Genomic DNA, 13761 nt, shown 5'->3' with positions numbered 1-13761 from the left:
GTTAAGAGAGCAGCAAATTCGCTAGCATGACATTGTGTGTCTTGATGCAGTATCTGCTATCCACCGGGAAAGCAAAAGCAGCTGGGAGCCAGCCTGCGAGTCTTGGCTCATCTCTCACTTAGTCCCTCTTCTCCTGTCATCTACGTCTGAATTGTGCTGAGGGTCTTTTGTCTGCCTGGAACCTGATCGTTGCTGGAGCGCTTAGATTAGACGTCTTTGAAAGGAAGAGAGAACATTTAGAAACGCGTATGCCAAGATTATGGGATTTATTAACTCTCGTTTCTTTTCCTGCAGAACATCTGAAGCTCTAGGCTGCGGCCATGGTTCTTTCTCTGCTCCTTCTTACTCCTTAATCAGAAATCAGAAATATTTGTAGCAAAAGATATTGGATGGTTGGGTGTTTGTACCTTAATTGGGACAGGTGTGGTTAAGATCAGTTGCATTTCCCTTTCAAACCACATTAGCGGTAGTTTTATGTCTTAGAGTAAGTTAAAGGTGCCGATTACAGTGAAACTCTGTTTAGATTTGCCTGTGGAGTATATATGAGAAGTGTATCGGTTTGGCTATAAGGAGGGTAACTTGAACTTCATGTCTACTTTTCAGAACCCTAGGTCATTTCTCATGACCTTTGCTGCATTCAAGTTTTCCTAGGCATATCACACCTATAGCTTGTGAAATGTATTTATTTCCTAAATAAATAAATCGCTCTGAATGGTGAGCTCTGTGGCATAAAGAGTTTTCTATTGCGTTGAGAATCCATGGCACTTTGGGGTGCATTATTCTTCTTGTTAAAAACATTTAAAAGATGACCAGAATCAGATAAATAATGCCACTTCTCGGATTTCCAGCAATATTATTTTCTGGTTTATTTAGTATTACTGAGATCCCTCATTGAAGATCTGCTTTTCTTCTAGGATGTTTTTCCTAACCTTTGCTTTTCTAGACTGAGTAAACCTGACCAAACCGACTGTTTTGGTTTTGCATCCGTGTAGGCAGTTACCTTGAACAAAGAAAGTTTCTTTTTCTTTTTTTTTTTTTTTTAATCTTTTTGTAAAATAGTTAATGCATTCAAAGTTCTGTTTGGGATTTCTTTCTTAAAAGCAATTAAGATTATTAGTCCTCCAATTAAATGGTGTTAAAGGGTGAGTTTCTTTTGCCCCACCTCTGCCTTATGAAAAAGCACTGAGAACAACAACAAAAAAAAGAAGTTAACCTACTGATCTGGAGCTCTGTTCTGCATTAAAACAAATGATAAAACCAGGAATTTCACATTCCCTTGCCCACGGGCCCTTGCCTGTGCCTCTGCCCAGCCAGTCTGGGGCTGCTTTTCCTTGCTAAGGAGAGATCATCATCATCTTTTTGATATGACAAGGCCCTGTGGCTCATGGTAATCCATTTTGATTACTTCCTTACTTTAAAATCATTTTCCTCCTCTGCATTATTTCCCTGAAGCCTTCAAAGTATCGGGAAACTTCTCAAAATATTGGAAATCACGGTCTGAGGAGGGCAAGGTTGCCACAGCAACTGCCCGGTGTTTCCGAGATGTATTCCTGCATCTTTCAAAACGATCATGAATGCCACAAACTGCTGAGGTGTTTGCTGCAAACAAAGCAAGGTTATAGAAAAAAAGAATAGAAAAGAGCACCAAGGAGTCAGTTGTTGCAAAGGTGAGATGTGTCGGGCTCAGGGGAAAAAGTGGCAGGCATTTACATGCCATGTTAAATGCCCTAAGCGTCTGGAATGCCGTGTAAGCGTATGGAGTGTTTCAATACTTGACAGCATCTGACGTGACAGCGGATAATGTCACTTGACTTCTGATGCAACTCCATGATCCACTCGGGAGAGTGACATTTATTCCGTCCTGAAGGGAAGTGTTTTCAGACATAGGAGGCCAAAGTTAGATCCATAGAATCACAGAATTGTTTAGGTTGGAAAGGACCTTTAAGATCATCCAGTCCAACCATTAACCTAGCACGGCCAAACCCACCACTAAGCCATGTCCCTAAGCACCACATCTACACGTCTTTTAAAGGCCTCCAGGGATGGGGACTCCACCACTTCCCTGGGCAACCTCTTCCAATGCTTGACAACACTTTCAGTGAAGAAATTCTTCCTGATATCCTAAGTTAGCTGCTTCCCTTTTGGTATGCTAAATGGACTTCTTGCTGGGACAGAAGATGCCTGTCAAAGAGTGTAACTTGTCAACCAGAAGTGATGAGGTTTTTCATGGGTTTGGGACTGGTCTTGGTATGGACTGGTGAACGGAGGGCTGTACTGTGGGTCAGGAGATCTAGCACATCCATTCTCTTTTTAGTCTTGGTTTTCTTATCTGCTAAACAGAATTAATATTGTTATATTATCAGTGCATATAATCTTTGGGTCATCTGTTTGGAAAGACAGACAATCAGTACCATATGGTTCCATTGTACTGTGGTTAATTCTAGGGAAAATACACCTGTGAGCTATCTGAGGACTTTATTTTTAAGGAACAGAATTTAAAAGAGTTGCAGACTATCAGATGTGTTGTTTCTGTATACAGTATCTTCTTTTCTGAGGCGGCCGATGTCTGTGTGTGAAAAGAGCCAGATGTGGTTACCTATTGTGCTTGGCTTGGGAAGGGGCCCAAGTTTTCACGTTTCGAACAGCGCTGCGTGCCTGTTTGCACTAGTTGAGATGGAGTGGGTTGTGATCCAATGCTGTCCTGGCACTTCAAACACGTACTCTAGCACTTTTCCAAATGTTACAACTTTTGGGAGAATAGGTTCTGCTCTGGGACCTCTGAATTTCCATTTTGCATGTCTGTGTACTTGTGGGGGATTTTACCTCTGTCTGATCTCATGTATTCTACACACACGTTGTGCAAAGTTGCAAATGTAAAACATAGGTGGTAAGCGTTGTATTATGGGTTTGGTTGCAAAGCTGGTGTTATTGACATGAAGCTCGAAGAGGTTCAGTCCATCCCTTTTTTTCCTCCTGAGACTGATGTGTTCATACGCACAGTTTTTTGGTGGCAGAAATGTATCTTCGTTAAAAGCGGACAAGAGTCAGGAAGGGATGTGGCCCGGTTGTCCCCAACGCTCTGCATAGGTAAGGAAACTTAGAGTAGTTTTAGCAGTGGCTCAGATTCATTCAAACGCCATCCCAAGCCTCATATGATTTTAGCGTTATGAAAGCCACTCGGGTTAGTGTTTTCAGGTATAAGATGCCCCTAAGGGCTTTGCTCACTCAACTGTACCGAGGAATTAAATGCTCTCAGGCGGTGCAACTACCTCAGTCACTCCAGTGTTGCAAGGCGAGGCAGTCATCACTGGTAAATGGGCCCATATTACAGTGACATTAGCATTTTAATGCAACTAAAGAGGAGGTAGATTGACTGTAATTTAGTATCTAGTTGCATGGCCTCGTGCAGGTCCCCTCATCGCTGCTCCGCAGGGGCCAATTATAGTTATACGGTGCACTTTGGAATCTTAATTGGATTTACATGCAGTAATGGAGTCATGTCACAGCAATGACTCTGCTATGGAAGCACTATGAAATTCCAGTGCAATTAGTTATTTATGTAGGAGCAATAGTTACAGGAGAATGCATGGGGCTGACAGCTCGTGCCAAGCTCCAGTTCAGGAGCAGCAAATGTTTTACTTTTTTCTGAGGCCGTTGCAAGGGAATGATATTAATCTGATCTTGCTTCCACAGAGATGTTTCTCCTCACCTTTCACTGTAAAAGCGCTGACCTGTTGCAGGGATCCAGCAGGACATGACTTCTGTCTTCATCTTCTCCTCCTTTGGCCAGCAGACCCCTTCTCCATAGGGTCTGGCATGTGTTTGGGTTTCTCTAGGTGCTGCAAATGTGGTGAGCAAAGGGGACTGGTGGGAGCTAGAGGCAGTTGTGAAGCAGGACACCTGTAAGCCATTCATCGGGTGGCCTTCCTGCACTAGGTAATGTGCAGGAGACTGGATTTCTCCCAAAGACAGACCTTGCTTCTCCATCTTGCACCCTCCATTCATTTCTTGTGTCGCTTGCTACCTGTTGACTATATCAACCTCTTTTTGCGCCCTCCCTCTTTGCTCTGGCTCTCCAACTGTCTTTCTTGTTGCGTGAGAGTCACGAGTTTAGATGCTTTTCCATCGTCAAAGCCTGCTCCTCACAAAGAACGTGAAGAGAAGCCAATGCTGGGCAAGGAGACTCGATGTGGCGGCTGTGAGATGAGTGAGGAGGCAGGACAAGGTGCCAAGCACAGCTAAGAAACGTGAAACATGGCTTGCATGCACGCAGCCCCAAGGAAGGAGGCTTGGCCTCGGCCGTTACTCCAGCTTTCCCTAGGTTTCCCCAGCAACTGTAATTAAAGGCGTTAGCTACCTCGAGTGACAATTTAAGCATGGTGGTTTTGCACTTTCTGCAGTTCTCCCTAATGACAAAATCATAGCTATTAACCAAAGAGAGTCTTCCTCCCCTTTAGGGCCATAGAGTTAAGATGGAGTATTGCTGTCGTTTGGCACCAAACCCTCTGACGCAGCACCTGCTGGTACCTACTGAAGCCTTTAAGCTCTTTCTTTCTGTGGTGCTGTAATTTCTTTAAAATATTGTGACTTAAGAGGAATAAAAAAATAAAATTCCGCTCCCACACAGATCTTTGAGGGCTTGTAGGGATGTAATTATATGCACACGCAGTAGGAGCAGGAGTGCCGTCGTTCTGGTTATTTTCCTAATGATAGGTTTATATAGCACGGTGTCATCTCTGCGTGAAAGTTGGAGCCATCTTCTCCTGGCAGCAGCTATCCAGCTATCCCAGGAGAGTGGCATCACAGGACAGGACAGCTGAAGGAACTGTCTCTCAATTGCAAGTGCAAAACACAAGATGAAGCGTCCCCAGATACAAAAGAAAAAGATCAAAAGCTAAGGGTGGGCACTGGACTCTGATGGTCAAAAAGGAGCTCTCTATGGCGAGGCAATGACATCGTCTCTTGTCCTCGCTGTAGACTCTCCCAGCCCCTCTCCAGACATCCTTGAGCCTCCTGCAACCATCTCCCAGCCGGTCACATAGCACCCTCTGAACTTCCACACTGGTGGTAAAGCTGTACTGCTCCGGGGCAGCCGTCATACTCGGCGTTGTAAAGTGGGGCAACTCAGCCGCTGCTCGGCAGGTGCCTTCAGTACTTTGCAGCAGAGATGGGTCAATTGGCTCCAGATGTTTGTACGCTCCAAATTTCAAAAGGGAAGCCATCCCTGCTCATCACTGAGAGATGTAGGTACACGGCAACAGAGGAAGGGCATTAAAGGTGAGGGACTGATGCGAAACAAAAAGTCTATGAATATTCATTCTATGTTTTATACTGTAATAGTTTCAACCACCTTGAAACTCTTTGTTCGCTTCCTGCCAACAACAAACGATAGGCTTCTACTCACAGAAGTCTTAACGGGAGGCAGTTTTCAAAGGCGCATTCACAAATGTTTGTGGGAAACAGCTGTTAAATGCACCCCCTCCAGAAATCCTGATGAAATGGTGGCAGCGAGAGAGCAGGGATGGACCCAGGGGACTTCATCTGATCCCTCACGGGCAAGCAGTGGCTTCGGCAAAGCTGCGCGTATTCCGAAACGATTTGCGAAGGACGAGTGAGTGAGTGACAGTGCTGAGCAACCCTGTGTGAATATTGACCCTTACGGCATAGGGTGCTGCTGGAATAGTTAAAGGTGCCCTGTCGCCACGGGCCCTGCGGCGTGGGGTTGGGGCTGTGTCAGATGGGTGGAAAAAACACCCTGGGAGAGGATGCAGTGAGAAAGCAACAGTCAAACAAGCATGCTTTGCACCTTAGTCTGTAGTCTCACCTCACCTTTGCCTAGCCAAAGACCGTCGTTAGCATTGTGCGGGCAGAAATTAAAATTTACTGAGAAAAGTGTAACTGTTAGCTCAAGGGCCGTGGTGGTCTGTGCCCGGGTCCCTCTGCCTGCATCGGTTCATCTAATGCCTTTGGGTGGTGGCTTCGCCCTTCGTCTCTCTTGCTGCTCCCCAGGCAGTGACAATGAGGCAGAAGGAGAGAAAACAGTTTGCTTAACTTGGCGTGAGAGCTGGCTGGAAGAACGAGGGATAGCACCCAGCGTCTCAGGCCGTTGATCCTAATGGCTCGGCTGGGCTTCCCAAAGATGCATTCCATCTCCCTTCCTCTGCCTTTTCCATTTTCCCAGTAAATGGGCCGTGAAGTCATAGCAGATTAAAGTTTGTCTAAACCTGCTATAAAATATTGAAGATGCAGCTGGTATCAATCCAGTCCTGTTGTGGTATGAGGTGCGTGTGTAATGGGACTGTAGGTTTACATGTGGTCTGTGGGAATTTAAAACACCCCAAAGGTTGTTAAAGAGATTCTAAGAAACTGGATCCCTCACTGGGTATTAAAAGCTCTTCATTAGTGCTAATGTACACTAAATTAAGGTGGCAATTAGAGTAAGCATATTCATCAGGAATGGTGTGTTTTAATAAATGGTGTATTTAACATGATTGCATTTTATTGGTTTCTGCAATAATTGTGTATTTTTCTCTTACAGGACAGGCTTGGCTAGAAAGAGATACATGGGACATACAGACAGTTAAAGACTAGAATAGACGCTGCGCTTCAAGTCACAAGATTTGTGAAGGTGAGTCTTGTTTACGGCTCTTTCTTTCTGCATGCCAGGTGCTTTCTCTGTATCTCCGTCAAGGCTGGCTAGGTGTAGCTGTGGTGTGCAGGAGGGGGATAAGAAATACACAGCTCATCTGCCATCGTGTCACCTGTGAGGTGTACTGCAGCAAGGTGTCCCGCTTCGGTCTCCTAATTAAACTGCCCCATCTCTGTTCTAGCTAGAGGAGCATCTCTGCTCTAGCTAGAGGAGCAGAATGTGTGGAAATAATACTCTTGAGAGGGTTTTCTGGAAGGCATCACCTGTTACAGAATCACAGAATCTCTTTGGTTGGAAGAGACCTCTGGGATCATCGAGTCCAACCTTTGCCCTAACACCACCATGTCAACCAGACCACGGCACTAAGTGCCACCTCCAGTCTTTTCTTAAACACCTCCAGGGATGGGAACTCCACCACTTCCCTGTCAGATATGTTCTCTTAGCAGACCCCACCACTTTGGTTTAAAGGAGTTGGATATTGCTTGCAGACAGGGAACATAGCAGTCCTCTCGGGAGAGGGATACTCCATGAGGGAAGGCCAGCGTGCTGAGCCAAGTCTCCATACCTGCAAGGCACAGGGTGGGCTGCCGTGTTGCTGGGGAGAAGACGCAAGGGAGCAATGCCAGATCCTTCACCACTGGTGCAGCTTAGAGCTTTCTGGATGTTTCCAGTGATATCTCCACTGGGATAACCTCTAGAAATTGTTGCATTGACTTGGAAGAGAATCTGATCCACATTTTGTAGTTCCTTTAGAAATTGGCAGTGGTTCTGGAGAGTTTCAAACACATCTTTTGCTTTTACTTGATTGCATTGTGCATGAATATGAAAGTAGGTGTGAGTTAGCACCATTTGCTCCTCAAGCCATTGGCTAATATTTTGTAGGAGATACTGCAGAACGGGTTCTTAGGTTTTAAAGGAAACGATGGATCAGTTCGGTGGGCAAGGTCTTCATGCATGTTGACGGCAAAGAGATGTTTATGTTAAAAGAAGATGCACATGAACAATGTCAGAGAAGAGATGCGACTGAAAAAGTGGTTTACATGAGGGTTGGACAAGGTGACTTCTAGACATCTCTTCCAGTCTTGGTTATTCTGTGATTTCTGTCAAGTATTCAAGACGAGGAGACTGTGATGAGCTATCGGGCAAGGGCACGGTGTCTGAATTTTATGTAGTGAAATACAAATAGTCTGCAGAGGTACGCTGAGGTGGGGATTCGGTGGTTGGAATGGTAGGCAAGGAAGATGGTTCAGAGGCTTGTTTGCAGTAGAGGGTAGGAGTGGTATGATGTGGGAGATGCAAGGATTGAGACTGGTGAAGATAAGGTGCTCTTGAGAACAGACTGGCACATCCGAGGGGTGTCCTTGTTCCTTTTGCCACAAGGAAACTTGGACAAACCTTGGACAGCTATTTTGAAAAATCTTTTCATCAGGAGGGTGGTCAGACATTGGAAGCGGTGCCCAGGGAGACTGGGGAATCTCAGTCCTTGGAGACACTCCAAACTTAACTAATGTGACCCTGAGAAACCCGCTCTAACTTTGAAGCTGGATCAATCTTTGGAATTGGCCCAGGTTGGAAGCAGTGGGTGTTTGTACTCAACAACATCCAAAGTTCCTGTCCAACCTAAGTTTTTCAGTGATGCCATCTCCAAGGCAAAGGTAAAGGAACCATCGGAGTGAAACCGTGGGTTTCAGTCCAGTGTGAAGGGGGTACGGGGGTAGAGGGAAATGTCAGTGGTAGCAAAGAGAAACTTGGAAGCAGGTTTTGGGGGTGTGGTTGAGCAGCTGCCTTTAGATATGTGAAGTTCAAGGTAGCTGCAGGGCGTGCAAAAGCAAACATCAGAAGGAAAGAGATAAATGGTGGCTGGAGAACAACAAAAAAAAAAACCTAGACTTTATTCTGAACTGATTACAGCAGCTGGGGCATGTTTCCTAGCTACACCGCTGGGGATTTTTAGCCTCCCCATCACTTTGCAAGATAAAATTCATATTAGGGGCTGAGAAATGTAGAACAATCTGCCTGAGAAAAAGCTGAACGTTTATAGCTACATTTCAGACAAAACCAAATGCATCTCATGTGTCTCACAGGTCTGAGATGGGACAAGCCAGGGAAAGCATCTGTCAGCCGCTGTCTTCTGCAGTTCTGCCTGTTAATGTTTGCTTAGCATTAAATGTCTCCTGCAGAAGAGAACTTAATCTGTCACAAATTTGGGGCCTGGAGGAGGGGAGAGAAGATATTTTTAAAAGGTAGATTAAGACATATGTGTTCGGTTTTTCTCACACTTGCATCAGCGTGTAGTAGGAGTAACATACAACATTTGCCTTTTGTGTGTATGGCTTAAACAGAAAAGTGGAAGAGCAGCTCTGTGGGTCAGGATTGTCCTTTCCTGTCAATTATTTTCTCCATGCAGGCTGTCATCAGGGACTTCAGGTACCTTCGCCTAATTAGTAAGGCAGCAGTTGGCACAAATGGTTTTGTAATTAAGTTATTTGTAAGTAATGTTATTTGCATTTTGGTTGCATGGTTTGTAAATAGCATTAGTTACGTACTCTTCAAAGTCTAGCGCACTGCTGCATACATGAACTGGATGGTAATGTAGTTCGTGTACGCTGGTGTGCTTGAACTCTGACATGAAGCAGTTGTAGGTGCTACATAAGAGGTCAGGTCATACTTTTGGTTGATTTGCCCTGTTTTACTCAGTGCAATCACAGGATCCAGATGGGGATCTTGCATGTGCTGTTTGGGAATCCGGGTACCCAGCAGAAACTGGAAAGGGTGTGTTACACTGGTATGCGCCGGTCTCTCCAAGCTCTTAAATTCCAGTTGCTCAGAGCTCCTGTTTCTCAGATCAACTCAGTGGGTTGGCATTTTTTGGAAGTTTGCACTGAGTTCTTATGATGTGGAAGCTCTGACACACTCTGTTCTTGGCTTTGCCAGCCCAGACCTCGCACAGTTGCCACTGACTTCCATTTGCACATCCTGAGCTGAAGGACTTTGGGATTTGTAAGCCTCGCTGGGTGTGTTCCTGGCTTGAAGCCCAGCACAAACAGGGTTGCACTTAGTTGTTGCTTTGCTGTGTGAAGCGTAGTGGGTTTAGAAATTACAAATCTGAGCCCAGCACCACCACTGGGGACAATTTCTTGCCCAGGCAAACAAGAGAGGCTTCATTTGTCAGAGCTGAGTCTGCATGTGTTCGTGCTGCTCCCAGGTTACTCTGACTGCGTGGTCCTCCCAGTGAGGTTTTCAGGAGCTGTTTGCTCAACAGATTTAGAGTCTTCCTTCCCTGCTCAAGCCTAGACAACATTTTAACATCCAGAGTGGATGCACGGGCAGGAGCGATGCAAGGAATCGTAGCTTAGGTTTGTCTTTGAAGAGAAAAGGAAACCTGTACTCAGCTCGTGTAAATGGGTTCCAAGGGAACCTGCTCATCTTGCAGAGGAAGCAGACCCAGACATGGAAAGTGAAGTAAGGCGGGAATGTGATTTATCAACTCTACAAAGCAGCAAGGCAGCGTTAGAGTCAGGAGCTGCTGCTTCTTGGACCCACAGGCGATGTTTTTCGTGTGGGTGCCTCCGCAGTCAGATGTGTGTGAACGACGTGAAGTGGCACGATGCGGATAAACTGGTTTGCTTTTTATTCCTCTTTTGCCTAAGGCTGCTATGATATGGATCGTGTGGTTGGGTGCTCAAGGCAGCAGGACTTAGAAGTTTCTCAGATAACTTTCAGACTCTGGCTAATATACTGAGATTTAGCCATCCTTCATTTCACTGGAACATAACTTTTTTGTGTGGTGATGGGAGCATCTGGGTGCCGCTAATTGTGGGACTTTTGAAGTTCCAGTATCCTATCGGTTTGTCTGTATTTTCATATCCCTCTCTACTATAGCGTCCAAGCTCATGGGTTAGTGGAGCTGAAAGTTCACCTTTCCCATGAAAGGGAAGAATTCCCTCCTCAGCTCCTTACCCTTCTGGACTTCAAGATCTCCTTTCTCTGTGAGATTTGCAGACGTGGCTTTAAACACCGTCAGGAAGCTGTAGGCATCTCCTCCAGGCCTGCATCAGAGCTCTGTGCCCCACTCCATCTCCTGAGGTTGTGCTGTTGGCTCTGAGTCTCTCTGGACAGAAGAGTTGGGTATCAGGTATAAGAAAATAAACTTTGTAAAGAAAAATATTGCCCTGTTTCTCAGGTTCAGATTCAGGTTTGTGTTTCTCTAGAAGCGAGGTGGAATGTAAGAGTGGCTTTGTGGATCTTCTCGGGATTCCTCTAGCGAAGGGGCTTCCCTGGGCAGTACCCAGCTAGCAGAGACACGCTGCTCTCCTGCCCCACGTACACGGAAGATGCAGAGGCAAAGCAGCTGCACGTCCACACAAGCTTCTGCGTCACACCATTTGGCTGTTTTGCCACTAGGAAAGAACTGATTTGATTTTTAAACCAAGGCGAAAAAGTGCTGCAAACACCCACTGTATGATAAAAATCTGGCTCTTACCTCAGGCAGCCCCTTGCCGGGAGCTCTGCCTGCCATGGGTTTTCTCAGCTCTTTGGCTGAAGCTTTGGTTCCCGTGGTCGCCGAGGGAAGCACCCCACGAGGCTCTACAGCTCTCCCGAGTTCTGTGGATTAACAAAAACAGAGAAGGAGTGAAAGAAAGAGTTTTATTTCTGGCCTGGTGAAACCCTTGGATCGTTGCTGTTTTTTTCTTTTAAGTGAATTGAATGTACTTTGCTAACATAGCATCTCGTTGGATGCAGGTCTGTTTAGGGAATGGCGTTCGTTTTTTTTGAAAGAGATGGGTTAAGAAGCGTGTGGGCTTTGGGAAGGCTTCTCGAGGGAGCTAAGCAAACTTGTGCCTCTGCGTTTGCATATGTATGTATCCATCTGTGCACGGTGCCATGACTGCATTATCTTCTGTTTCAGTGAAAGTTTTATTATTTTATGTATTTATTTGCCTGTCCCTCTTGTGTACTTGGGGATATAGTTGCGTATTGGGAGACATAGTCACTTCATTAAACAGCAAGCAGAAACTTTCTTCCAACGTGGCCTCACCTGGTAAGGATTTATAGCTGTTCTTCCAATAGAAGTAGTGTCCTAAACAGTTTGTTGTCTAATTCAGATGTGGAGTTTTAAAACTGGTTAAGATTCCTTTGCATTTTTTTTCCTGGTCTTAAAAGCTTACTGATGCTGAGCCATGGGCTCTGCAGGATGGGGTGTAAAGCCCCGGGACTTCACTGGCACAAGAACTTTTCGCACTGCAGGACAAGCAAGCGGTGTGCCCCAGGCTGGGTAACTCTGTGAGGACCCCACACCTCCACACACTGCAGTCATGCCCAGCCCAGCTCCTCCAAATGTCTACAAATTCCCCTGAAAATGTTGTCCATGCTGGTATCACATTCATTCTGTAGAGGAAGCTGGGATGGAGCTAACTGTCCCAAATACTTGCTCGTCAGTCTTTCAAATGGGCACAGCTTAATTTGGCTCCTGTGTCTCTCTGACTTTTTTTTGGCATGAAGTAGGCAGGTACATTCAGTGCTTCTTAGACTCGACAGGCTTTAGAGACTGGGGGGAAAAAAAAAAATCACATCTTCATGTGCAGAGGGGATATTTTTTTCCCCAGCATCTCGCTCTGCAAGCAAAGCTACACCTTTCCTCTCCTGCAACCTTCCTCTTCACATCTGCATTCGCTTTTAGACCTGGAGGAATACAAAGGGACTTAGCAGCGATCGTTACCTCTTGCTAGCCTGTGCTGTGTTGCCTTGTTCAGGTACGAAATGAGCTCTTCTGAGTAATGAACTCCACAGGGTCTTGGGGGAAATAGGAATGGAGGTAGGATTGTGTCACTCTGATAAAAAATGAGTGTGCTGAGGAAGTGCTGGTGTTTTGCAGGAAGAATTGGATCAAGGAGCCTGAAGACCATGGAAGGAGACTGTCTGAGCTGCATGAAGTACCTGATGTTTCTGTTCAATTTCTTTATATTTGTAAGTATTTAGAATCCACTTTCGCTCCTGAATCCTCCTGTTTCCAGCAGCCTGCTGCTCCCCAGCAGGACAGGCTGTACTTTGGTAAAGTTGCCACGGTACAGAGTATCCCCTCAGCTTTGCAGGAGCAATCATTGAGGGTTTTGCAGCATCTGAAGATGCTCAAACATTCAGCAAGCCAGTGGAGCGGTCACTGTTGTCTGAATTATTCCTGTCCTTGGCAAGGGAGCCCAGAGGGAAAGCTGTAACTAGTGGTGTCCATGATCTGTCCTTCAATGGCAGAAGAATTTGTTTTCTAGTCCTGGGTGTCCTGCTGAGGTTTTCACTAGGAAACACAGTCGTTTTCCTACCACGTGTAGGGTCGTTCTCGGTGACCCTGTTGCTCTTGTCTTTGACAGGAAGGGTGGGAGCACCCAACCACCCTGGCCTCTGTGTTGGGGATGGTTCACGTGTGCCCCTTCCCTGGGCTGTCCCCTACAGATGTGGCAGCAGCTCGAGACTCGGTCTTTCGGCATTAGGGAGGGAGTAAACCGTCGGTAGAGCGACGTATCAAGGAAGAAAGGTGCTTTTGCTGCAAATGGCTCATTTAGTGAGCAAGAGATACGAGGAGTGGCATGTCAGCAGTCACCTGCTCAGCGGAGAATACATGCCACAGAGAAACAGAAATTCTCCAAGTGAACACCTTTGATCAAAAGATAGCAATGAATCCAGTTTTTCTGCAGCAGTTGTCTTACGTTGACCTGTCTCCCTCTCTCTCTCCTCTTCTCATGCCGTGACAGCTGGGAGGAGCATGCCTGCTGGGACTTGGGATCTGGGTCATCGTGGACCCCACAGGTTTTCGAGAGATAGTGGCTGCCAACCCTCTGCTCTTCACGGGAGCGTACATCATGCTGGCTATGGGAGCGATGCTCTTTCTGCTGGGTTTTCTCGGCTGCTGCGGTGCCATCCGTGAGAACAAATGCCTCCTGCTTTTTGTAAGTGTCCTTGCATTTGCTGTTGGCCTTTTGGTGCTTCCCAAGAATGGGGGCGACTGGATAGATGATGCTGTGATAAGTGCATGAATGGATATCTGTTACTGTAGCCATTATTCCCTTAGATAATAAATAAGCTCAGGGTACTTTTACACACAGCGAGAAATACAGAGA

At 46.0% G+C, this 13761-nt stretch overlaps 1 protein-coding gene across 1 annotated transcript in view; it reads left to right on the top strand.

Moving 5' to 3' along the window:
• Positions 1–6553: 6553 nt before the first annotated feature.
• Positions 6554–13761, top strand: part of TSPAN18 (tetraspanin 18) — a 23789-nt gene continuing 16581 nt past the window's right edge. The window contains exons 1-3 of the mRNA XM_009696928.1: positions 6554–6628; positions 12525–12616; positions 13396–13590. Of these exons, the coding sequence (XP_009695230.1) occupies positions 12554–12616; positions 13396–13590 (258 nt within the window). The 5' untranslated portion in view covers positions 6554–6628; positions 12525–12553. The remainder of the gene's footprint in view (positions 6629–12524; positions 12617–13395; positions 13591–13761) is intronic.

This window comes from Cariama cristata, unplaced genomic scaffold (assembly GCF_000690535.1).
Source record: "Cariama cristata isolate BGI_N322 unplaced genomic scaffold, ASM69053v1 scaffold11343, whole genome shotgun sequence".
NCBI classification, from domain to species: domain Eukaryota; kingdom Metazoa; phylum Chordata; class Aves; order Cariamiformes; family Cariamidae; genus Cariama; species Cariama cristata.
Note: the sequence above shows the minus strand (reverse complement) of the source record. Positions and strands in the feature narration are given on the sequence as shown.